The sequence below is a fragment of the Malaclemys terrapin genome, chromosome 3 (genome assembly GCF_027887155.1).
Source record: "Malaclemys terrapin pileata isolate rMalTer1 chromosome 3, rMalTer1.hap1, whole genome shotgun sequence".
NCBI classification, from domain to species: domain Eukaryota; kingdom Metazoa; phylum Chordata; order Testudines; family Emydidae; genus Malaclemys; species Malaclemys terrapin.
Window position 1 is genome coordinate 117,008,024 of NC_071507.1, and position 26,631 is coordinate 117,034,654.

At 44.1% G+C, this 26,631-nt stretch overlaps 1 protein-coding gene across 8 annotated transcripts in view; it reads left to right on the top strand.

Annotated features, from left to right (window-relative positions):
* Positions 1-26,631, top strand: part of TBC1D32 (TBC1 domain family member 32) — a 167,106-nt gene that overhangs the window by 83,500 nt on the left and 56,975 nt on the right. For all 8 annotated transcript variants that reach the window (XM_054023051.1, XM_054023052.1, XM_054023057.1 and 5 more), the window contains 2 exons: positions 424-517; positions 11,319-11,444. In XM_054023051.1, coding sequence (XP_053879026.1) covers positions 424-517; positions 11,319-11,444 — 220 coding nt within the window. The remainder of the gene's footprint in view (positions 1-423; positions 518-11,318; positions 11,445-26,631) is intronic.

Below are 26,631 nucleotides of genomic sequence, written 5' to 3' on the forward strand. Positions count from 1 at the left end.
ATTTGTTAAGCAGGTTCTTTTGTTAAGTGCTATGGTTTTCTACTGACTGTCACACTCATAAGGAGAAGATTGAAATTACTGTCAGCACAGAAGAGACAACTAGATCAATGTATAAAATTGGAAATACAGTATTTCTTTTGAAAGCTATAATTTTCCTTTCAATGAAAAAATATTAAATTCAGAATTGTTAACAATAGTTACCAGAGCAAGTTGCTTAAACCTTCTGGCTCATATACTTACTGGATTTCATATTACTTTTTCTTTTAATTATAGAAAATCATACAATTAAATTGTAGTGTCAATAATTCTGACAAATCTGTTGGAGATTCATTGTACAATAGGCAAACTTTATCTGTGGATGAGTCGGGTAAACTACTATTAATTTTCCTCCTAATATCACTTTGTTCTGGTTCTTTTTTCTAGGGCACTGATCCATATCCCTGGCCAATGTTTTCATCATACCCCTTGCCCAGGTGCTATCTTTCAGAAGCTCCTAAGAAAGCTGATTTTAGACAAGGTACTAAACATATTAATAGTTCAGATGCCAAACAAACATCTTACGTCAGTTTATTTTCATTCTTTTCTTGAAATGAAAACTTATAAATAGCCTGGGATTTATATTATTGGAACCATTTGTGGCCAAATGGGTTAATTTGTTTTTAGTTGTGTTGCTTTGTATACCAATCATTCTGAAAAGCTCTGTTTAGTAATCCATTTCTTATGCAAACTTCAAGATTAACCTTTTGGCTAATCTCAGGTGGGAGACACATGAGACACAAACATATCATCTTGTTTGGCAGCTGGAGTAAAACAATATGCTTACGATACAGGATTTCTTTTGTACTCCGTTTCTTGATTCGGGTCTCTCTTTGCAGAGCGTGTTGGTGTGTGAAATAGACAATATTTATAACAGTTGGTTCTTGCACTGAGAATCTGTGGAATGTATGCAAAGTGAGTAGTCTGTTGTAGATTCATCTAGACAAAGCATATACAGAAACCATTTTAAGGTTTTATATTGAGCACATAGTACACTAGAACTTGGTGAATAATTTATAATGAATAATTTCTCATGTGGAATTTGCCTGTTCAGTTATCTGTCAGCAGATCGCAACATACTCAGATGTATTCATGCTGAGAAATAATTTGTAAATATATTCAGCAAATAATTCTTTCTCTCTTGGTCATTCACAATTATTCAAATTGTGAATACTCAGAAATTAGACTAAGCAAAATAATTGCATAACTCACATGGTATAGATTTCTTCCCCTGATTGTATGACTTATGATACCCTGGGTTATGCACTATATGCCAGGGCTGGAGAATTTGAAACCAGTCTCTGTTGGTCCATGCGTGTGCCCTGGTTCACCATGTGCCTCCAACCAAGGAAATAAAGTGTTGGGAGGAATGACTGCCTCTCGAGTTCCTTCTCACCACTTCATGGTCTGGATTGGGACCTGTCATTGTCTGCATCTTTGGCTTCATTCTGCACAATAAAAATAATCTAGTTTGTAAATAGTTTTAATAGTTTTTAATAGTTTTAATTGTTTAGCATTAGAATAGTTTCCCTGGGGCATTTCCCCCTCCATCCCTGTACCCTGTTCGGTTACTGGACTATGCCCAGTACTCCAGAATTTAAACTCTCTGCTTCCTGCCCGCGATTCTTCTATGTCAGTGATGACCATCAATACTGCCTGTACTGCCTTGGGGAAGCTCACATTGGCAAGATGCAGTATCTTTCAGTTGTTCCCTAGCTGTACCTGAGAAGATTGGGAACTTTATCTGTAAATACTGTGAGGGGTTCCCCCACTCCAGGGGTGCCACCTGGAACTGGGGTATCACTGAGCCCACCAGCCTGGGCTCCATTTACACTGCACTGCTGTGCAGCCTGCAAAGCCCTCCCCCAGGTGTCACACTGCACTTTACCAGCACACAAACAGGTAGGTACACACCTAGCTGCAGCTATACACACACAGGCTGAAATCAACTCTGCATGGGAAGGCTCAGTTAAGGCACCTCCCAGTTCCTAAGGCATGCACCTCCCTCTGGAGTGTAAACCCAAAATTATACCGTCTTGCGCTTCACAGAGAACTGTGCAGCGTAAGCTCATGAAATTCGCCCTCTCTCTCAATGTGGAAAGGAATATACACAGCTTTCTGCTCCAAGTTATGATTTCAACGCACTGGTTTTAGACAAAACAAAACAAGTTTATTACCTACAAAAGATAGATTTTAAGTGATTATAAGGCAGTGGTGGGCAATCTGCGGCCCATCAAGGTAATCCGCTGGTGGGCCGTTAGACAATGTTTACATTGACTGTCCTCAGGCATGGCTGCCCGCAGCTCCCAGTGGCCGCGGTTCGGCCTCTTTCAGCAAGGAGTGGGCCTCCTGCTGTGAAGTCCGACTCTGGTGTGGGAGAATTACCCCCCACAAACCCCAAAGTGGCGTCTTGTTGGGATGTTAGGAAGTACTCTCATAAGCATGAGTTTTCCCCTAAGTCCACTTCAAAGAAATTGGACTCAGCTGTAAACAAGCCCACCAACTCAGCCCAGGAGAACTTAGGATATACTAAGTTCCAGTCGCATGACCAGAAAGCACAAGCCCATGTTCTGTCAGTACTGTTATCCCCGGTTCCTCCCAAACCCCAGGATCTGTCAGCACCAACGGATTCCAGTCACTGCCAACTGCAGATACCACCCTCCATGCTGGCTACGATGGTCTGGACAAGAAGAACCCTCTCACATTGGGGAGAGCTGAATCTGTGGCCCTCCCCACAAGACATTTTCGCTCTTATGAATCCAGAATCCCCTTCTCCATTGGGGCCCTCCATTTCCAAGGGGATAATATCACCTCTGAGAGAATTGACTGCTGGAAGGAGCTGATCACCCGGCCCATACACAGAATACACCTTCCCTTCAACAGCACCAATGGTATTGCCACTGGAACCAGAATCAGCCTTCTCCTCATTGGGAGATTCTGAGCCATCGAATGAAACACTCTTCCCTTACCCTACATGTCCTCCACTACCCAAAAGACCTGCACTGGTTTGAAACCAACCTCGGCCTCATCTAACTCGGAGCTACTGGTACCCCACACCATAGGGGCCCCCGCAACCACCTATCGACCCCTCCAACTGGCCATATTGGAGGCCTTGGGAAGAGTACCCTCCTACAGAGTCGATCCAATCTGCCAGGGAGTCACTTCTTGTCTCCCCTCCCACCAAGGGAATGCTCAGATCTGTCACCAGATCCGACAGAGGAGGAGGAACATTAAGCTCCAGATCCAGTGGTTCTGCCAGAACCTGCAAGACTGGCATTGTCATCCCAAGACAAAGTGGTGACTTCTACATCCCCTCCTCGCCCCCATGACTTCAGGAAATTCCAGGACCGTCTCTGCAGAGTTGCTGAAGAACTTTAGATTCCTTTCGAGGAGATCCAAGACTCCCAGCACAAACTCAGGCATTCTGCATGCTCCCAGACCCAACAGGATAGCTCTCCCCATTAATGAAGCCATTCTGGAGCCAGCTAGGATAGTTTGCCCCCCCTTTCTCTTCCCTCCCTCCACATACACACCTGTGCTTCTAGCCCCAAAGGGGCAGAGAAATGTGATTACCTGCCGGCCAAGAGTGCAAAAATTTTTTTCTCGCCTCTCTTGCAGTTCACTGGTGGTCTGTGCCGCTTCTCTCTCCAATCCTATGGAGAAGAGGAGGAAGTCTGGACCAGTGTCTCCTATTCACTGTCCCCTCTGGCAAGGACCTCAAGGGCAGCTGGTCCCCTTTTCCCCACTGGAAGAAGCTGAGCAGTGGCTTCTGTTCGTCTTTTGTTGGAGAAGCCTGCGGTGCATCAGGAACTCCTGTTAGTGCTTTGGCCTGAAGCCTATAATATGGGAAGCACTGCTGACCATTCTTGTCATGCACATGCACATTCCAAGGATGGCATTGTTATGAGATGCAGACAGCAGCCTGATACTGCTTACTTGTTAAAATAAATATGTTTTGCATGGGTGGAAGACAGTGAAAGTTCTGGGGTGAGGAATGATTTTTTATTTATTTATTTGTTTGTTTGTTTACTTAATAAATACATAAATAAATAGAATAAGTTTAATGGGATTCCATTGGTGTCACTGAATCCCAGCTGTCAACTCTCAGGTATGAGTTTATAAATCCTTTGAAGGGCTGGTACACATTAAGTGAATTCTAGTTCATAACTCTCTTCTTAAAGACAAGCTTGTGCCTTCTGGGAGTAAAAACACCAACAAATGGAAAAGAGATTCCTTTTAAAATAACAATTGTCAGAATTATTCAAATGGGTTATTATTTCTGTGATTCATCCACTTATATGAAATTTGTCTGCCATAGTCATTGAGCTCATTCATTACTTAGCATAGCAAGCCCTTATCATATCAGACACATTTTAGATGTCAAGCTTCTTGACATCCAGTAACTATTGATAACAGTAATAATACTGTAGTTACTCCTATATCACCACTTCCCCCCTTGCTAAGGTGCTCACAACCATTTTAAAGAAATTGTGACTAATAATTTTGTAAAACAAATATAAGAAAACTGGATAAACTATTTCAGAAGTCAACCAATTTGATGATATTTTAAAAGGAATGTGGGGGCTTCAAAACAATTTAAAGCTGAAAATGCCTGAAAAAAGTAAAGTTCCGCGATACCATGTTACAATGCAGGGGTGAATAAGCTAAGATGGATGGATGTCCAGGGGAGCAAGTTCTGCATTTTGTTGTTGCTACAGTAAAACCAAATAATCTGCAAAGCTATTGTGGGTAGTGTCAGCATGTAGATACCTGTCAGATTCACAGAGGAGTTCCCAAACATAGCTAGGTTTCTCCCCTGTTATAAGAGTTTATAGTCCACCAAAGACAATATAAAGTCAGTCTGTCACTTTATAGACAGCCATCAAAGAATGCAGGATGTGCATAACATGATCACAGCTACTCATCAGGTGTACAGTTGGACTGTAAGGTGAGAACGCTGATGGAAACCCTACTAAAAGGGAATTAAAATATTCAAGCCTTGTCACCCTGAACTCATTTGAAGCTGTTGAAAGATGGATACATGAGCATTCTGTGAAAAGTGGAAACATTTTCATGCCATCTTGGACCTGTAGCTTTGCATGGAAAGATTATAGTCAAAAACATTCCCAGTGGTTTTAACCTGCCTTGTGCAGAACATACCCTTTCAATAAATGGGGAATATGAAGGAAGAGAGCCCTTTCTCTTAATGATGAGCCCTTCGTGGCAACTAGACATCTTTGTTCACTGGACTGAAAATGAGGTTCTTGTGATGCAGGCAGAAATATCACCCATCTCCCCTTTATGGCAGAAACTTGAGCTGGCAGGATTTACCCAAAGGACATACTGCTTCAAACTTTCCAAGAAGCTACTCTGTTCTGGCAGGTGCTAGGCATTTGTCTGTGTGGTTTCTGTTTTGTTAGGAAAGAATATGTGGAAAATAAAATCATAAAATGTGATTTATTTGCATGAATTATCACAGCCAGGAGTTAGAGACTTACAGGCTGAAACACTGGAGAATAATATATTGTGTGTCTCTTCTGTTAGTGTGAATTTGAAACATAATTTATGATGAAACTTCAAATGACTTAGGCTATTATTTCCATGAGGAAATAAATTATGTAAATTCCACCTGTTTACACTGTAGCAAGATACCCTGTTACTTTTCTTTTATCTTAAGTGTTCAATTATATTTCAGTAATATAATTTGGGGTATAACTGCTAAGGGGTAAGTGTTTAGAATGATACACACAATCGTCTTGTTGTTTAGAGGCAATACCAAATTAAAAATAAGTGAGATTTCTTTATCTGTACCATAAGTTATTCAAAGCAAAATAATACTAAAAATATAATTAACGTATCATGATTTATGCTTTTAATTTGCATTTTGCATTTCTTGTCACATGCAAAATTATATTTAATAGGTGCATTGTCTAATTTTCAGGAGCAGTATGTTTTGATGATAAAGATCAGGGTTTCTCAAACTTTCTGGTGTGTAGATAGTTATCTGACTGAAACTTCTTTTCTATTTAGAATTGCATGGACCACTTCCTCTCCCAACTTTTCTGTTTTTCCATTGTGAGTGTACAACATCCTCATGTTGTCTACAGTAACATTTGCTCCTCTATTGCGCCAAAGACCCCACAGTCACTCTCTCCTCTCTAGCTAAGGAACTGTGCAAGGTGGGAGCATTAGGCCTCCAGTATAGTTCAGGACCTGTGCAAGACTGGAAATCTAGCCATATAGAATTCATGAAGTTCCTAGAGCAGCAAGCCCACAGCTCAGGACACTCCACACACAGACCTCATCAGCCCCTGCTCCCAAAGCTTCCTTCTTTTTCTGCCTCTCAAAGCCTAGAATCCCCACAACAGACCTCTTCAGACCCTGTTCCCAACCCTGTTTCTCTACTCAAAATCTTTTACCCATACACCCCCTTGTTCCCTGAGCTTTCCCCTCCCTCTATCTAGAGCTTTTCCTTCAACTTTTGGGGTGGGGAGCACCTACTTCTCTGAGGACTTGCCCTTTTTGAATTCTGCCTAGGGTTACCATACGTCCTCTTTTTCCCGGACATGTCCGGCTTTTCGGCACTCAAACCCCCGTCCGGGGGGAATTGCCAAAAAGCCGAACATGTCCGGGAAAATGGCGGCTCTGCTCCTCCCCTGACTCTTCGGCTCTGTTTAAGAGCCGAGCTGCCCGAGCGCTATGGGCTTCAGGCAGCCCCCTTGCCTCCGGACCCCAGCCGCTGGCCGGGCACTTCCCCTCCCGGGCTCCGGCGGCGCAGGGTCCGGAGGCATGTGGGCTGCCCGAAGCCAGTAGCGCTGGGGCAGCTCGGCTCTTAAACAGAGCCGAAGAGTCAGGGGAGGAGCAGAGCCTCCGGCCGCAGCAGCTCTGCTCTTCCCCGACTCTTCGGCTCTGTTTAAGAGCCGAGCGCTACGGGCTTTGGGCAGCCCCCATACCTCTGGACCCTGCGCCGCCGGAGCCCGGGAGGGGAAGTGCCCGGCTGGGGGCGCAGGGTCCGGAGGCAAGGGGGCTGCCCAAAGCCCAAGCGCTACCGGCTTCACGGTTTGCCGGGCAGCCTCCAGACCCTGCGCCCCCGGCTGGGCACTTCCCCTCCCGGGCTCCAGCTGCGCTGGGGAAGCCCTTTCCACGTGGCTGGGAGTGGGAGGGAAGAGGGGGCGGAGTTAGGGCGGGGAAGGGGCGGAATTGGGTCAGGGCTGGGGGTGGGGAAATGGGCGGGGCCATTTATTTATTAGATATGGTAACCCTAGCTTCCCTCCTTTACCCAGCCCCACACCCTTTACATACTCCTCAATCCTATCATCAAGCTGTCCTGCTCTTTCCTCCCTCACTCCAGTTACCAGCTATTTCTGTCTTCCTGGTGCCCTGCTCAAAACTCTGAACACAACTATCTTCCTCACCTGCATTTCTCTTCTATAACCTGGTCTTCCTTCCCTGCTTCCGTCCTTTGTCCACCATTTTAAGACCGCTGATAAAGATAATTAAATGGTGACCCAGTTGACACTGAGAGAAAAACCTGAGTTAAAAAATACTCTTAATAGGATTTGTATTCAATAGCTTGTGAATTATTAGTTGGACACTTTAGGCTTATTATTTTGGTTATTATCCATGTGAATTTGCAGGTTTTAAATTGATCACAGTGAGACTTTGCTATTGTCCCTTGAATGGAGTAGAAACTTATTCAGATTTTCACAATAAAAAGCAATCAGATATAAAGGCCTGTGGCATTTATGTTCCCTAGTTCATGCCAAGACACTTTAGACACAAAAGCTATCTGAGTAATAGTAGAGTTTGGAGGAGAATTAGAAAGTAGTTTCTTTTATGGAGAGAGAGAGATTAATTTAACTTTAGGAGAACTACAATGTTCTGGTTCAGACCAGTTTCAGAGAAACTGTACATATACAAATGCACTGCAGGAAATTGAGTACTAACCCACTTAACCAATAGAGCACATCATAATGTATTATGTAATTGGAGTTCTAACTGACTGATCATACCCTTAGGGCAGGATACTCTTGCCTAGCAACTTCTGAAACTCAACTATTTTCTCACAAGTTCTGTTGGAGGTAACCATTGCAATTCAGAAGTTAAATCAAGATATGTTGGTTTATTACAGAATCAACTGAAATATATTTTACATTATAAGTTGGAAGAAATGACATTGTCTATTTAACTACAAACTGTTAAGAGAAACCTGGGTGGAGGAAAAGAGATGGTGATAATCCTTGAAATTCTGTCCATAAAATAAACTCCATCCATATGCCAAAATGAGACCGTTCTCACAGTACATAATGTATATATAAAAACATGATTATGCGTGCCTCTTGGCTCCTAGATCTTGGCTCCCCATTGGTGGAGCCTGAATATGCCTCTGAGCTGTGCTAGACTCCTTGGGTTTGGTTCCTTCACCATTTTATTTGGGGGGGGGATATCCCCCAAACACCATTTGTAGCATCAAAATGAGACGTCACTCAGAGTGAATTGTTCAGATCTGTCCTTTGTTACATGAGAAAGGAAAGTTAACAATGTTAACATACAAATTATAATCTCTGTCTGTCCGAGTTAACACTTCAGTGAGGTGAAATGGGGCAATTTACACCTCTCAGAGCCATTCACCTTTCCAGACCCTCTGCAGACTCAAGTAGGCATCTCTACTTTGTTCACATTTTTGAGAGTTTCTTTCCAGTTGGAGATTTACTTAAAAAAAAAAAAAAAAGAAAGAAAAAAAGAATCTTCAGAAAGGTGCTTGTCTGACATCTGGACTCTTTCCAAGCGCTGAGAGAAACTTCTACCTGTGCTGCAGTAAGGGTGTTATATACAGGAATGCTGATTAGAGTCTGGTCTTTTTTTTTTTCTCTGATCATGTGACATAGAATTGCAAAATGTTACACCCACAAAAAAGTTACATTGCAAGGTCTTGTGTCCACTGACTCCACTGGTACTTTTTGTGCATATCAGCTGTATGAGACATGAGCAAGCCAGATGCTAGCTCCTTTTGCAGGATCAGATAAAGTGTTTTGGGGAGTGAAGTTCCAGGAATGAGTTTATCACTAAACTCTATCTGCATGATTGACTGTGATTTGTGAAGAGATTGTGTGGATATAAAGTGGAGGCAGAATTCTGGGAGGCATAACCTAAGCACAGTGAAGACTCAATTGTTGTAAAGATTATAGGCGAGAGACAGGAATAAAACAGGAGTACTTGTGGCACCTTAGAGACTAACAAATTTATTAGAGCATAAGCTTTCGTGGACTACAGCCCACTTCTTCGGATGCATATAGAGTGGAATAAATATTGAGGAGATATATATACACACATACAGAGAGCATAAACGGGTGGGAGTTGTCTTACCAACTCTGAGAGGCCAATTAAGTAAGAGAAAAAAAACTTTTGAAGTGATAATCGATCACTTCAAAAGTTTTTTTTCTCTTACTTAATTGGCCTCTCAGAGTTGGTAAGACAACTCCCACCCGTTTATGCTCTCTGTATGTGTGTATATATATCTCCTCAATATTTATTCCACTCTATATGCATCCGAAGAAGTGGGCTGTAGTCCACGAAAGCTTATGCTCTAATAAATTTGTTAGTCTCTAAGGTGCCACAAGTACTCCTGTTCTTTTTGCGGAGACAGACTAACATGGCTGCTGAAAGGAATAAAACAGAACATGTAGAAAAACATTACTGAAAAAGCCATCGAGACTGCCTGAGTAACTATGTGAAGAGAGATAAGAGACAAAAAATCAGATTAAGAGAGCAGAAGGAACCAGCAGCAATGGTGAAATGGATGAAATCCTAGCTCTGTTGAGTCATTGGGAATTGTGCCATTGACTTCAATGGAGTCAGGATTTCACCCTGATCTTTTATTTTGCTCTCCTGCAACCAAAGTCTCAATTTAAAATGTTTATTAAAGCTAATGTTAAAAGATTATATAATACACAGGTTAAGAAAAGAGTGTCTGTACATCTCAGTATAACTACATACCAGCCGATCCTTAGCTGCCAACTTTAATTCCACCGGAAGACTTTGTAAAGCAAAATAACTAATTAACTTGTAAATTGATACTTCTGCAATGTTTTGAAATTATCTTAAACCCTAGCCTTTGCAACATATTACAGCAAAGGGGAAAGAAACAACTACAAGTCCTATAATCCTGCCTCACATTAAATATTCAGGCGCTCATAACCAACTATTAAAGTCAGCACATATTATTTGGAAAGACATTGACTGAGGATTTAATTATTTGGAGATAACAAGGGAATTTCCTTGTTAATTAATTTGGAATAATTATTAATGTTAATAGTTAAGTAGTGTAATCAGCTTTTCTGATTTATTCTGAATTGGTTAAATAAATCCCAGTGACAGGGAAACAATTTATAATGAGTAAACTGTTAAAATCCTGAGACTGGTTTAAAATAAATGGCGTGCAATGTAACAATTCTGTGAAAACCAAAAAATACATATTCTCGCTCGGTTCAAAGCAATAAGGTTACTTGCAAAAAGTGTTTTTGCTGTAGGATAATTTAAAATTGAATATTAAGGTATTATTAAGAAGTAAAAAATAAGAACATATGTAAAAGGTCATTTTCTTGCTAAAACAAACAAGATAGCTTGTTGATTCCTAAAGATAAGTCGCTTGCAATTTCCTGACTTCATTTCTGAAGAGTTACTTTTAAAACCTAGAAAGGGGATAAGAAGGCACTGATACTTTAGTAAGATGTGTCCAGGCTCAGGTGCACTCCTGAAAAAAGCCGAATACTCTTCAACAGCAGCACTTACAATTGCCAGTGTCAAGGCACTTCCCCATTCTCAGTAGGAGGTGGTATGTGAATTCTGGAGGTGAGACATGACCCAGAGTCCCCCATCAGATGTGGTGGGCATAAAGCCCTGGGATAAAGCACAAAAAATCCTGCTTCCTATCTCCACGGTCAGATTGGTTACGTCCTCCATGTGATGGTGAACAGCCAGCATGGGATACACATGATTGTTATTTATGGAGTGCTGAACAATCTTTTTTCCGTGAGCACATTTGAGGGCTGCTCAGACATTGGCTAAGATAATAGCAAAGAGATGGAGGAGTCAGCTGAGTTTCCTGTTCCTCTCTGAACAGTACTAGTGTCTGTACTCACTCCCTGTGAAGCTAAGGCTCAGTAGCCCACAGGCCTGTCTGTAGCTTGTAGCTTTTTTACTGTTTATTTTTAAAAATGTTGCTATGGTAAAGCTGATTTGTGTTATAGAAAAACACAGCGTGTGTTTCATTTTTATTTTAGATAGTGATCTCAACAAGCTGTTGGCATCCTTAAACAATCCAGAAAAACAGCCAGTGTGGATTGAAAACTGTAGAAGACAGTTTTGCAAAATCATGAAAGCCAAACCTGATGTCATCAGTGGAACCAGTGAGTATATCTACCCTCCCCCCATCCCCGGCAATTAGGCACTTGTAAACAACTATTTTTCACATTTTCACTGAGGACTGCATTGCTTTTACTGTATCTAATTACGCATTGACTCTGGTTATGGTTATTTTTTCCCCCTTACTATCAGCAAATTACTGTTTCCCAAGGTTCAGCCAGTACATTTTAGAAAAGGACCAAACAGATAAGAAAAGTTTCATTTCTTTTAACAGCATTGTTTAGGAAGAACAGGGATTGGTATTTTGCTTGTGGTCTCAGGTTACCATTGTCATACATTAACATTCAGATATAAAGGCTACTACTTTGTCACACCTTAAAGTAGAACATCAGGGAAAGATGCTGCAACACTGGAAATACTGATGGACTAATGCACTCAGTACCATTTTTATGACTATCACACATGTCATTTTTGGTGTATCCCACAGATACTCAGAGGGAGTTGCTCTGTCTAATATAGAGGCTGACACAGTGGCTACGGCTCTGTTCGCTATTTTCAGCTGAGTAGATTTTCCAAAGGAGACCGTGTCAGATTATGGATCAGATTTCATCTCCCAGTTATTTACAAAATTATGGAGAATATGTGGGGTAAAACAGCTGAGATCTACTCCATATCACCCAAAGACAAGTGGTTCAGTTGAAAGGTTTTTATGGGACTCTAAAAACTCTGCTGGGAATAAATGCAAGCAAGAGGGCAAATGGCTGGGATACAATGTTACCCTATCTGTTATTAGCTTAGCGGGAAGTACCCCAAGAATCCACAACGACTCCCATTTGATATCCTGTGTGAGAAAAAGATCAAAAGTCCCTTGGATTTCATCATAGACTCCTGGCAGGGTGGTACTGAGGTTAAAGGGGGGCCAGTGGCTGAATATGTTCAGAGGTTTTAGTAAGGATTTAAAGTCTGTGATGGGCAGTGCTGGCCTTACCATGAGGCGAACTGAGGAGGCCGCCTCAGGTGCCAGACTGTGATGGGGCGCCACTAGGACCCAGAGTGTAGAAAATAGTGTCTGCTGCTGGTGCATATGTATTCTCTCTGCTCTAGATGCACAGAGATGATGGAGTGCTGTGCTGGAGGAAGGAGGGCACAAGAGACATAACAGGCAGGCAGGAGAAAAGGTGAGAGGGAATAACAGAAAGCAGCAGGAGCTGCAGGGAGAGAGAGGAGGAGGAGGAGCCTCTTATGTACCTCTCTAGCACCCACAGGAGCCTGGACTGATTAACACCAGCTTCTCAGGGAGCTTCTTGTTTCCTGCTGCTTCCCTGAACCCACTTGCGGAGAACAGGCAGTCAACTGAAGTAGTAGGAGCCAGTTAGGCCTTTAAGACACTGATATCTTCCCTCACTCAGGCCCTGATACCAGCCTGCTTATTTGTCCCCTTCAGTTGAGTGTTGAGAGCCACTATAGCTGGCACAGACCAGCAGTCATGAGTGAAAGAAGAAAATGCCCCTCTGTGGCATCATTCAGAACAAGAAAGAAAGCAAAGGAAGCTTTTCTATCTAAGCAGGAAGGAGCTCTCCTGAGATACATAGATGCAAATGTTCACGGTGAGCCTTCCGCCCGCAGTGAGGATATGAGTGGTGAGGAGATGCCTGATTTTCCAATTAGTCAGAGTGCAGGTGACCTGGCAGCTACTGCAGCATCCATATCTCCATCTCAAATGGATGTAACTATGCACATTCCTGAAGAAAAGTGTAGATCAGAGAAGGGTGTGGTGGAGGCTCAAGAAATAGCTGCTGCTGAGTTTAGTTCCTTAAGTCTAGGACTCTGGACCAACTTGAGCATTAGCCTGAGGGACTTCCTTGTACTGCATGGGCCACAGCAAGTGGAAAAACTTCATGTTCCCCAAAGACAATGAAAATAGAAGTTTCCATCCAACACATTACTGGCATGAAATCCCCAATGGTGACAAAGTTGAGAGGCCATGGCTTATGTACTCAAAAACTCAGAATGTTGCATATTGCTTTTGTTGCAAACTCTTCTAGTCTAATGTTCCAGCCACATTGGGTTCTACAGGAACAAAGGACTGGAAAAATCGGGCTAGAAATCTGGCATGCCATGAGAAGGCAGCAAATCACCAGAGAGCATTCCATAGGTGGAAAAAGCTTGAGATGAGACTACGGTTAAAGGACACCATAGATGATCAGCATCAAGAGAAGATTGCATCAGAGTCTCTTTACTGGCAAAATGTTCTGAAAAGGCTCATTGCCATTGTGAGAATGCTTGCTACACAAAACCTAGCACTGTGTGCAGGGCCGGCTTTAGGAAGTGCGGGGCCCGATTCAAATAGTTTCGATGGGGCCCCAGCAGGGTTGACTTCAAAAAACAAAAACAAAAAAAACATAAAAAAAAACCACATGGGGCTTGTACTCACTGGGCCGCACTCCTAGTCTTTGGCGGTGGGTCCTTCACTCGCTACGGGTCTTCAGTGGCACTGAAGGACATGCCGCCAAAGACACAGAGCGCCGTCGGGTGAGTAAAAATTAAAAAGGCGCCTCTAGCCAGGGAAGGGATTCTCTGCCACTTACCCTCCCACTTTGGGCGGCCCTGCCACTCGGCGCGGGGCCCTCTTAGGCGCGGGGCCCAATTCGGGGGAATTGGTGGAATTGGCCTAAAGCTGGCCCTGACTGTGTGGAACTTCAGATCAGCTGTATGTGCCAAACAATGGAAACTTCCTTAAAATTGTGGAGCTGATGGCTGAGTTTGATGCTGTACTCCAGGAGCATCTAAGAAGAATCACCAGCCCAGAAATGTACACACACCACTACCTTGAAAAAACAATTCAAAAGGAGATCATACAGTTACTGGCAACAAAAGTCAAACAGAAGATTGTGGCAGATCTGAAGTCAGCAAGATATTACTCTGTTATTCTGGACTGCACACCTGACATCCGCCATACGGAACAAATGACTTTAATGGTGCATTTTGTAACAACAACAGAACCTAGTGAAAATGTCCCTGCAATGGTGACTGTCAGAGAACATTTTCTAGAATTAATTGACATTGATGATACTACAGGAGCTGGTATGACAAATGTGCTTCTTAAAAAGCTGGAAAGTACGGGAATTGCGATAGCTGACATGAGAGGTCAGGGCTACGATAATGTTGCCAACATGAGAGGAAAGAACAGAGGAGTGCAGACATGGATCTGAGAGTTAAACCCTCAAGCTTTTTTTTGTCCCATGCAGTTCTCATTCATAGAACTTGGTGGTCAGTGATGCAGCATCAGCTTCTAATGAGGCTGCTGATTTTTTTAATGTAATTCAAAGCATCTGTGTATTTTTCTCTGTATCAACTCATCTATGGCAAATTTTGAAGAAACAGCTGGGAATATCCTCTCTGACACTGAAACCACTGAGTGCCACACGATGGGAAAGTCGAGTGGAGGCGATAAAGCCTGTCAAACACCAAATTGGGAAGATTGATGATATCATAGTTGCCATCATGGAGGATAATGCTATGACAGGAACTGTTCATGAGAGAACAGTGGCAGAGGTAAATGGAATCACCAGAAACATGCATAACTTCAAATTTCTGTGTGGCTTAGTATTGTGGCATGACATACTGTTTGAAATAAATGTTGTTAGCAAGAGCCTCTAAGGTGTTGACCTTGATATATCTGGAGCAATGGAACAACCGGACAAAGCAAAGTCATACCTACAGTCTTACCGGTCAGATGAGGGATTTCAAAACGTTTTGAAGAGTGCACAGAAGTTGGCAGAGGAACTTCACATTGAAGCTATTTTCCCACCCATTCAAGAATACAAGAGTCACTGAAGAAGAAGACATTTTGATTACAAGGCATGGGATAATCCCATAAGAGAGCCCAAACAACATTCAAAGTTCAATTCTTTAACCAGGTGCTGGATTGTGCAATACAGTCAGTGGAAGAATATTCCATGCAGCTCAAGGAACACAGCAGTATATTTGGGATGTTGTATGATATTCCAAAACTCCTCACTATACCTGAAGAAGATCTACACCAGCAATGCAGGGCACTAGAGAAAGTGTTGACACATGCTGACATGCGCGATATTGATGCGAGTGATTTAGGTGATGAACTGAGAGCCCTTTCAAGATACATTTCAGCAGGATCAACTCCAAAGTCTGTTCTGGAATATATGTGCACAAATAAGATGACCACCCTCTCTCCAAATGCTTTTGTTGCTCTGCGCATACTTCTAACACTTCCTGTAACAGTTGCCAGTGGAGAATGCAGCTTCTCCAAGCTGAAGTTAATAAAAACACATCTACGCTCTACAATGACACAAGAGAGGCTGGTCGGCCTTGCAGCCATCTCAATAGAGCATGAGCTGGTCCAGACTTGGACCTTCAGCAGAAAGCAGTTCAAATCTTTGCAACCAAGAAGGCACGGAAAGCACCACTTTGATTATTCAAACAGATAAAAATGCCAATGTTTACTATGCAGACAAGAAAAGTTACATTTGCTGTTCAAGTATCAGGGGGTAGCCCTGTGAGTCTCTAGCCACAAAAACAACAAGGAGTCCAGTGGCACCTTAAAGACTAACAGATTTATTTGGGCATTAGCTTTCGTTGGTAAAAAACCTCACTTCTTCAGATGCATGGCATGAAGGTTACAGATGCAGGCATTATATAATGACACATGAAGAGAAGGGAGTACCTCACAAGTGGAGAACCAGTGTTGACATGGCCAACCCCCCAACCTGAAGCAAATACTCACCAGCAACTACACACCACACCACAGAAACACCAACCCAGGAACCAATCCCTGTAGCAAACCTTGTTGCCTACTCTTTCTCCGTATCTACTCTAGCGACACCATCAGCCAGCCTGTGGTGAGAAGCTTCTAAGTTTGTAAGGGCACTGAAAGTGTTAAGATCATCTTAGAATGAGTTTTGCTTTTATTTCATTTGACCAAATCCAACTTGCTGTGCTTAGATTTTAAGTGATTATAAGTCAATTTTTGTAGTTAATAAATTTGTTCATTTATTCTACTGGAAGCAGTGCATTTGGTTTGAAGCATGTCAGAGACGCCCCTTGGGTGTGGTACATATCAATTTCTTTGTTAAATTGGCAAACTCATATAAGCTTGCAGTCTCCAGTGGGCATAACTGGACACTGCAAGACGGAGGTTCCTAGGGTTGTGTCTGGGACCGAAGATATTGGTTAGTGTCATTTGGTTGTACAATCCAAGGAACAACTTACATGCTAGAGGCTGTGCGTGATCAGCCCAGGAGTGGGCTCCCAGAGTTGGGGATTGGAGTGACCTAGCAGATCACCAGTCCAGATAACACTAGGGGAATATCACAGGGAATTCACAGAACAGGGCAATTATCAAATGGTCTATCCCTTCATCCAGTCCCAGCATCTGGCAGTCAGAGGTTTAGGGACACCTAGAGCATGGGGTTGCATTCTTGACCATCTTGGCTAATAGCCATTTATGGACCTATCCTCCATGCACTTATCTGATTCTTTTTTGAACCCAGTTATACTTTTGGCCTTCACAACATCCAGTGGCAACGAGTTCCACAGATTGATGGTGCATTGTTTGAAGAAGTACTTCCTTTTGTTGGTTTTAAACCTGCTGCCTATTAATTTCATCAGGTGACTCCTGCTTGTGTTATGTGAAGGGGTAAATAACATTTCCTTATTCACTTTCTCCACACCATTCATGAGTTTATAGACCTCTATCACAGGGGTCGGCAATGTTTGGCACACGCCTCGCCAGGGTAAGCACCCTGGTGGGCCGGGCCACTTTATTTACCTGCTGACGCAGCAGGTTTGGCCGATCGCGGCCCCCACTGGCCGCGGTTTGCCATCCCGGGTCAATGGGGGTGGCAGGAAGCGGCGCGGGCGAGGGATGTGCTGGCCGTGGCTTCCCGCCGCCCCCATTGGCCCGGGCCCACGATTGGCTGAACCTGCCACGTCAGCAGGTAAATAAACCATCCCGGCCCGCCAGGGTGCTTATCCTGGCGAGCCGCATGCCAAATGTTGCCAACCCCTGCTCTATCATATCCTCCTCAGTCATCTCTTTTCCAAGCTGAACAGTCCCAGTCTTTTTAATCTTTTGTCATATGGAAGCTGTTCCATATTCCTAATCATTTTTATTGCCCTTTTCTGTACCTTTTCCAATTCCAATATAACTTTTCTGAGATGGGCAACCACGAATTATATGCAGTAATCAAGGTGTGGGAGTACCTTTGGATTTATATAGTGGCATTATGATATTTACTGTCTTATTATCTATCCCTTTCTCAATGGTTCCCAACATAGCTTTTGACTGTAGCTGCACATTGTGTGGATGGTGTCAGAGAATGTCATCCACAATGACTCCAAGATCTCTTTATTGAATGATAAGACCTAATTTAGACTCCATCATTTTGTATTTGTAGTTGGGATTATGTTTTCCAGAATGCACTGCTTTGCATTTATCAATATTGAATTGCATCTGCCAATTTCTTGCCCAGTCTCCCAGTTTTGTGAGATCCTCTTCACAGTTTTCTTTGGACTTAACTGTCTTGAGTAGTTTTGTGTCATCTGTAGACTTTGGCATCTCACCCTTTTTTTCCAGAACATTTATGAATATGTTGCACAGCACTGGTCCCAGTACAGATTCCTTAGGGATCTGATTATTTCTCTCTCTCCATTGTGAAAACCGACCATTTATTCCTACCCTTTCTTTCCTGTCTTTTAACCTGTTACTGATCCATGAGAGGACCTTTCCTCTTATCTTCTGACTGCTTACTTTGCTAAAGAGCCTTTGGTGAGGGACTTTGTCAAAGGCTTTCTGAAAATCCACTACCCTATATCCACTGGATCACCTTTGTCTATGCGTTTGTTGACCCCTTCCAAGAATTCTAATAGAGTTGTGAGGCATGCTTTCCCTTTACAAAAGCCATGTTGACTTTTCCCAAGCAAGTTGTGGTCATCTGTGTGTCTGATAATTTTGTTCTTTACTGTAGTTTCAATCAGTTTGCCTGATACTGAGGTTAGGTTTACCAGCCTATAATTACCAAGATTGCCCCTGGAGAAATTTTTCAAAATTGGTGGTGTTAGCTATCCTCCAGTCATCTAGTGCAGAGGCAGATTTAAGGGATAGATTACATATCCGGGGCAGCTCCAGGCACCAGCGCAGCAAGTGCGTGCCTCGGGCAGGAAGCCGCGGGTGGTGGTCTGCCGGTCCCTGTGAGGGCGGCAGTCAGGCTGCCTTCGGCGGCATGCCTGCGGGAGGTCCGCCAGTCCCACAAATTTGGTGGCAATTCGGCAGCGGGTATGCCAAAGCCGCAGGACCGGCGGACCTCCCGCAGGCATGCCGCCAAATTGCCCACAGGCGCGCTGCCGAAAGCCGCCTCACTTCCATGCTTGGGGCGGCAAAACTCATAGAGCCGCCCCGTACATATCACACTTAGTAGGTCAGCAACTCCTATCAGCAACAACAACTTCTAATGGGCCTGATAAATTCACTGTACCTGGCATACTTTCATGGTATTTGCCCATAAATGATGGTGTTAGGCTCCTTAGGTGTTGAACCCAGGCTCACAAGATTGCTAAGTGAGAGCCTTACCCGCTGTGCCATAACAATGCAAGGTCAGATGAGGGAACTGCAGCTGAGATCCCAGTATCAGAAGCTACACCTGCTGAATCAATGGGATCAAATGACTAGAAGCAGACTGCTGATTGGACCCCTCTGGGCATACATATTCTTATTCCTATCCCACCCTTTATCTGAACAACTAGTTGCTAGATCAGTTACCGCTGAGCTCTCTGAAACCAAGTTCTTGCTTCTTTGCTTGGCTTCTATTCCTTGTTTCTTTCACCACCCCTCATTCCTTTTACCATGCCCTGCGCCTTGTTCCTGATTCCTTTTCTTGACCCCCGCAGCTGTCTCCATTCTTGACCTTTGGTGTGACTTTTGAGTCTGACTACGGCTTAATCCTTAGTGTGACTCTGGCTCTGACACTTGTTGTGGCCTCTGACTCTGGTTTTCAATTTGGTGTGACTTCCAACCATGACCCTGATTCTACCGTTGGCTCCGACCACTTGATCAGACCACCCTGTTACAGGCTCTGACAGATGTCATGTGAGGTCTCTAATAAAAGCTTTTATCATAATCATAAGCTGCATATACAAATAATATATAAGGAGTTTTGTGTATATCTACTAAAAATATGATTTAAAGTCTGTCACCAACCAAAGAGAAAAATGGGTTTCTTCCAGGCAGGAGGTAAGATGTGTATCTCTGTCAAAATGTAAATTAAGCACTGTAAGCTAGCACAATGAAGCCCCATTATGTGGGAAGTCAACAGGAGTGTCGGAAGTCAATAGGGAGACAGGACACATGAAATTGAACCATAGGGGGTTGCCCTGTCTCTTGAGGCAGACAGTGAACTTTGGAAAATTTAAGAGGAAGACAGAAAAGCACCGTGTTCTGCACCGAGCAAGTAAGTGGATAACATGTTTACATTTATGAAAACGGCGTCCCAACCAGCCTGCTTGGAAATGCTGCAAAGGACATTTGTGGTGAGATAAGCTACTTTAGACAGATGGTTAGCTTGTTAAAGTTAAGTTTAGTATCTAAGTATCTTATGATTTTGTTTTATATGCAACCCTTCTGTTTCCATTATTCTTACTCACTATCTCTTAAATCTTAATCTTTGATAATAAACTTATGATTGTTTTCACTATAAATATAACTCAATGTTCTGGTATTATACAAAGAGCTGATCCTAGGTTGAATCATTCAAGCTGGTGGGTATACTATTCCTTTGGGAACAGCAAACCTGGTTTTACTGGGTGTGATCAGTGGATAATGTGCTGAACACTACACGGGGAATGCTTCACAAGGACTAGGGGTCTGGAGTGCACCGTTTGTTAACTTGCAGGGCAAAGTAAGGGCTGGCATAGCTCAGAGGATGTTGTTTGGGTAGCTAACAGACTGGAGGGGCCAGGGAGCTGGCACCCAGTTAAGCACCAGCAAATCTCTCTGTCTGGAGGCAGGGAGGTAACAAGGTGATTCTCAGTTCTGGGCACTCTGAGAACCATCAGTGACCGACTGAACCCCTGAAGCATAAGATTTTAGGAACATCTGACGTGAATTAGAAGGAACCCCCAGGACTGCTGAGCCCTTCCCTCACCATCACAAGCAACCTGGTCATATGATTGCACTCATAAATTTGTTCAGTTCTCTCTTTAAAAAATTAAGTTGTTTGCCCCCATGACCAGGGCCAGCTCTGGCGTTTTTGCTGCCCCAAGCAGCAAAAAAAAAAAAAAAAAAAGCCGCGATCAGCATCACTTTGGCGGCAGCTCTACCACCGCTGCTTCTTTGGCGACACTTCGGCAGCAGGTCCTACCCTCCGAGAGGGACTGGGGGACCCGCCGCTGAATTGCTGCCGAATAGCCGGACGTGCTGCCTCTTTCCGTTGGCTGCCCCAGGCACCTGCTTGCTGCTCTGGTGCCGGCCCTGCCCATGACTCCTTGTTCTTGTGCCAGAATTATCCTTTAGATTAAATACCTCTCTCTTCACCCTCCCTGATGTTTATTAGCCTGATGTATTTATAGAGAGCAAGCATATTCCCTCTCTGCCTTCATTTTGCTAAGCTGAACAGCCTCTTTTAAGTGTCATAAAATAAGTCCTCCTGATCATCCTCTTCTCTGCAGTTATCCAATTTGAATTAATCTTTCTTGAACATGGATGTCCAGAATTGTACACAGTATTCCAAATGAGGTCTTACCAGTGCCTTGTACAATGGCATTAATACTTCTTTGTCTCTACAGGAAATGCCTCGCCATTACAGTGGCTCATAGTCATGTTGTGATCAACCAACACAACCAGGTCTCTTTCCTCACTAACTTCCAGCTGATGAGCCCCTGGCTTATAGCAGAAATTCATATTATGAGATCCTAAGTGGATGACCTTGCACTACAATTAAATTTCATCCCATTTTCATTACTTCAGTCTTCAAGGTCATCCAGTTCTTCCTGTGCTTTGGTACCTGTGTTTTCAGTGCCCTGTTGCATCTATAACTGTCTTAATCCTCCTCTTCCAGTTTTGTTAACTCCGTGCATTAGCTGTGATCATTTTTAATGTTTGGGGCCAGGCTCTTTTCTCTGACTCTTTATGATGTTTTGATACCAGTGTTTCAAGGTGTTCCCATATCTGTCTTGCACTTCTGATACGACTGTTTTCCAGTGCCTGTGTGGAGAACATGAGTTTATAATTTGTAATAATTTTATGAATATGTGACCTAGTTATGAAGGTAGTTATGCATAGCAATATTAGGTTATTGAAAATGTGTGAATGAACTGGTTCAATTTAATAAGGGATTGTTAGGAAAGAAGCAGGAAATGAAGCGAAACAATGGTCAGTGATAATCCATTTCTAGATAAAGAACTTCAAGGAAGCGGAGGAAACAATATCCCAGTCTAGAAATAGAAGTGGCTAACATAATTGGAACTTACAAAACTTGCAAGGAAAAAATAAGGTTTAGGTAAGACCCAGTTTCTTTGAGTGATGAAACAAGTTGTTTGTGTGTTTAAATCTATTTTGAGGCACTTTAACCAGCTGCTGGTCCCATCTCCAAAAGGGAAAGCTTGTGCGGAACCAAGTTCAAATGTATCTGCCACAGGAGCTGCATTTGGGAAACAGCTCCAGTCTAAGAGTGGCTTCCACCCTTGAAAGAGGTGAAGGAAGCCAAGCCTGTCACCTGGCAAGTGCATTTGAGAAGGATTGCAAAGAATCTAAAGTGCAGCTCTCCCTGTAACTGTGATAGCCTGCCTTAGTGTCTTTAGTGCCTGTGTTTGGCAGTAAACTATGCCAGTGACTGACCACTAAATCAGTTACATTATCATCTGGGAACTGATTACAAAGTCAAAGGATGCCAGGTTCGCTTCCAGATGTGATCCTGAGCTTTATGGAAGAATGAGAAATGCCTCCAATCCCTTTTTAAGACACCCCAAGCAGTTTCCACTATGTCCAGCATGAAGCTGCCCCAGAGTATTTTGAAGGGTAAATCATTGAAACAGAAGTACGAGTCAGCCAAGACACCGATCACCTGTAATTCAGTGTCACCAGCAAACTCCTGTTTCCTTCTGGGAAGAGTAAGGGAGCAGCTTTGTCATGGAAACGTTCCACACTTCCTTGTTCAAAGTCAAGGTCTTTGTCAAATATAAGCTGCTCAACACACTGAGCCCTAATATTTGGAAGTTGATGGTAATGGGTGTTCCTATTGTTCATTCGTATTCTTGCGATGGAGACAGTGATTCCATATGCAATATGTGCTCATCAATTTAGCTAAGTCACACTAGGCCACAAATTCTTCAAGTTTCAGCATTGAGGTGTTCCTCTGGATGTACATTAGCATTTGCAAGTGAAAAAAATGTGTCTGCCCTGACCAGGTCATTGGTTGTCTCTCCTACCTTCAACACTAAAGGTTGGTGTTTGGAAACAATGATGGCTGGAGAGAAGGCAGACTGTTCTCGTGGTACTGCACCCAAAACCATGACCTTCAGTGTTGGGATTTTTTTGGTGTCATTTTTACCAAGCCATGGTTGCAGTCCTCAAAGCTGTAGATTTCCAGGGCTTCTTAGACAATGGCCAGGTGAATCTATTGAAGAAAGCCTCTAACTTGATGAAATCTCTCTCCACCATGGAAATATTAGGAACTCAGAAGGCTGGTGAATGATTATGTAGATGGGAATGTAAACTTCTGTGTCAGTAATGCACAAAAAGGAATGGAATCCACCTCATTCCATCTTAAATAAGTTGCCTTTTCAGTGCTGATGAGAGTAAAGAGTATAAATATTTTTGCCACTAGAGTAGGAACAGGTACAACTCACATAGGAACATAACGGTTGAGTAAAAAGGTGGCATTTTCAGAAAGTCACATTTCAAAGTATGTCATACTTTAGAAAGGTGGTCAATATAATTAACAAACATAAGAAAGCTTAAAGGAAAGCCAATATGTGTTCCCTTTATAGAGAGACAGTGCAACCCAGGGGACCAGAATTTCACCTTTACTTATAAGGTAAAGTAATCTAGGGGCTTTAGTGCCAAAGTAACAGAAAACTTAGGCCTGGTCTACACTAGGCGTTTATGTCGAAGTTAGCGCCGTTACATCGAATTAACCCTGCACCCGTCCACACCGCGAAGGTATTTAGTTCGACATAGAGGTCTCTTTAATTCGACTTCTGTACTCCTCCCCGACGAGGGGAGTAGCGCTAAATTCGACATGGCCATGTCGAATTAGGCTAGGTGTGGATGGAAATCGACGCTAATAGCTCCGGGAGCTATCCCACAGTGCACCACTCTGTTGACGCTCTGGACAGCAGTACGAGCTCGGATGCTCTGAACTGCCACACAGGAAAAGCCCCGGGAAAATTTGAATTTGAATTCCTTTTCCTGTCTGGCCAGTTTGAATCTCATTTCCTGTCTGGACATCGTGGCGAGCTCAGCAGCACTGGCAACGATGCAGAGCTCTCCAGCAGTGATGGCCGTGCAATCTCAGAATAGAAAGAGGGCCCCAGCATGGACTGATCGGGAAGTCTTGGATCTCATCGCTGTGTGGGGCGATGAGTCCGTGCTTTCCGAGCTGCGATCCAAAAGACAGAATGCAAAGATCTACGAGAAGATCTCTAAAGACATGGCAGAGAGAGGATACAGCCGGGATGTAACGCAGTGCCGCGTGAAAATCAAGGAGCTGAGACAAGGCTACCAGAAGACCAAAGAGGCAAACGGACGCTCCGGATCCCATCCCCAGACATCCCGTTTCTACGAGGCACTGCATTCCATCCTCGGTGCGGCCGCCACCACTACCCCACCAGTGACCGTGGACTCTGAGGATGGGATAGTGTCCACGGCTGGATCCTCGGACATGTTAGCGGACGGGGAAGATGAGGAAGGAGATGAGGAGGACGAGGCAGTCGACAGCGCTCACAACGCTGATTTCCCCGACAGCCAGGATCTCTTCATCACCCTTACAGAGATCCTCTACCAACCCTCCCCAGCCGTTACCCCTGACACAGAATCTGGGGAAGGATCAGCCAGTAAGTGTTGTAAAAATCTAAACATTTATTTGTAACAGAACAGGAATATTAACAATTTAAAAAATGGGTTTCTCATGATTAGTTTGATTAGCTTAACGGTTCAGTCATGGGCAGTGCAACTATTGAAAAAAAATCTAGCAATGTCCGGTTTTGCATGATTGTCCTGCCCAAGCCGCTCTACTGGTTAGTCACTGCTACAGCAGCTACAGTAAAATGCGGTCTATATGTCCGGGGATGGAGCAGAAATCCTCCTGTGACATCTCGAGGAAGCTCTCCTGGAGGTAATTGGAAATCCGCTGCATTAGGTTCTTGGGGAGAGCGGCCTTATTGGGTCCTCCGTAGTAGGACACGTTGCCACGCCACGAGACTATCAAGTACTCTGGAATCATTGCTCTGCACAGCATGGCGGCATACGGCCCTGGTCTTTGCAGGCTTTCCCGGAGCATTCTCTCTTTCTCGCTGTCAGAGATCCTCATGAGGGTGATGTCGCTCATGATGACCTGCTTTGAATGAGGTAGGGGAATGTTAGTGTTGGGACTGCTTTGCCGTTCCTTTACAGAACTGTAACCGCTGGTTTGCAGCCACGCGGTGGAGGCGGGAGAGGGGCAGCCTACAGGGATCGTTCCCGGGGACAGCCGCGAGGGTGTGGGACAGGAGCAGACTTCCTGCTTGCCGAATTGCTGGCAGCAGGGACCGACATTGATTTCAATGTGAAATGAGGCCATTGCTAATATTAAAGTTTTAAGCTGCCACAAGTCTACGGCTTACCATGTCTGCCTGCAACAGAAATTCCGTTCTCCTGAGAGGCTTCTCAAATGTGCTGTAGAAGACCCCAGGCACTGAATGCGAAGGCCGAGAATTCGACCTTGTGCTGCGTGCGCATGTGATAGGTGCTGTGCATGGTCTTGTTAACAGAGAAAGACTATGTTCTTTGTTCACAACTACATTTATCTTTCTGAGGAATTCACTCCCTTTTTCCCATTCCCACAGCCCCATCTGCGACTGTCTCACAACCTAGCCTGTCATCACACTCCCAGAGGCTAGCGCGGATTAGGCATAAGAAGAAGAGGACACGGGAGGACATGTTCTCGGAGCTTATAGCCTGCTCCAGAGCCCAGGCAGCACAGCAGACCCAGTGGCGGGAGAACTTGACCCGAATGCACCAAGCCAACATGGATCGGGAGGAGAGGTGGCGTCAGGAAGACCAGCAGGCGACTCAAACCCTGCTTGGACTAATGAGGGAGCAAACGGACACGCTCCGGCGCCTTGTGGATGTTCTGCAGGAACGGAGGCAGGAGGACAGAGCCCCGCTGCAGTCCATCTCTAACCGCCCTCCCCCGCCACCAAGTCCCATACTCCCCTCACCCAAAGTGCACAGAAGGAGAGGCGGCAGAGTCCCTGCTAACTCTCACTCCACCCCTGCAGAGAGCTCGAGCAGCAGAAGGCTCTCATTCCCCAAAATTTGACAAGTTCTTTCCTTCCCGCCTGACACAAGCCCCCGTCCAAGTTTCACTTTCCCAGTTCCATGTTTGGTTGATAATAAAAAATACGTTTCTGTTAACTACTGTTTCCATCATGTTCTTTTGGAGGAGGGGGGGATAGGGGGTTGGTAATTCGACAGGACAGTCACCTTTGGCAGGGTATATAGTCGGGGGCAGGCACAGCAGCAGGGCACATACATAGTGCAGTGATGCAGTGACTAGTTACCCTGGTTAGTCTGGGAGGTTGTTTTCATGTTATGTGGTGGGGGGTAGGTTGCTCTGTGACTTTGTGGCAGGGGAGGGCAGTTACAGATCTTAAGCGGCAGTCCTTAGGCAGGATCACAGAGCCACACAGTAGGGGATCTGTAACCGTCCTCCCCCTGCCACAAAGTCACATAGACCCCCCCATACACACAGTCCCTATCAGGAGGGGTGACAGGCTCCGTTGAAACAACCATCCCACCGCAGCGGAGCCTGTCAATCCTTGAGTTTAGAAGCTGCATTCGCGCCACTACAGTACACCCGCTCCGCACCACAGTCTGCGTCCCAGTTTTAAAAAATTCCCGCGAATACAGTATTAAAGAAAACGGTGTGCTTTAACAAAGTAGAACTATTTTTATTTTGAAACGTGTGTTGGAAGTGGGGTGAAGGGGGTATGTAACTGGAT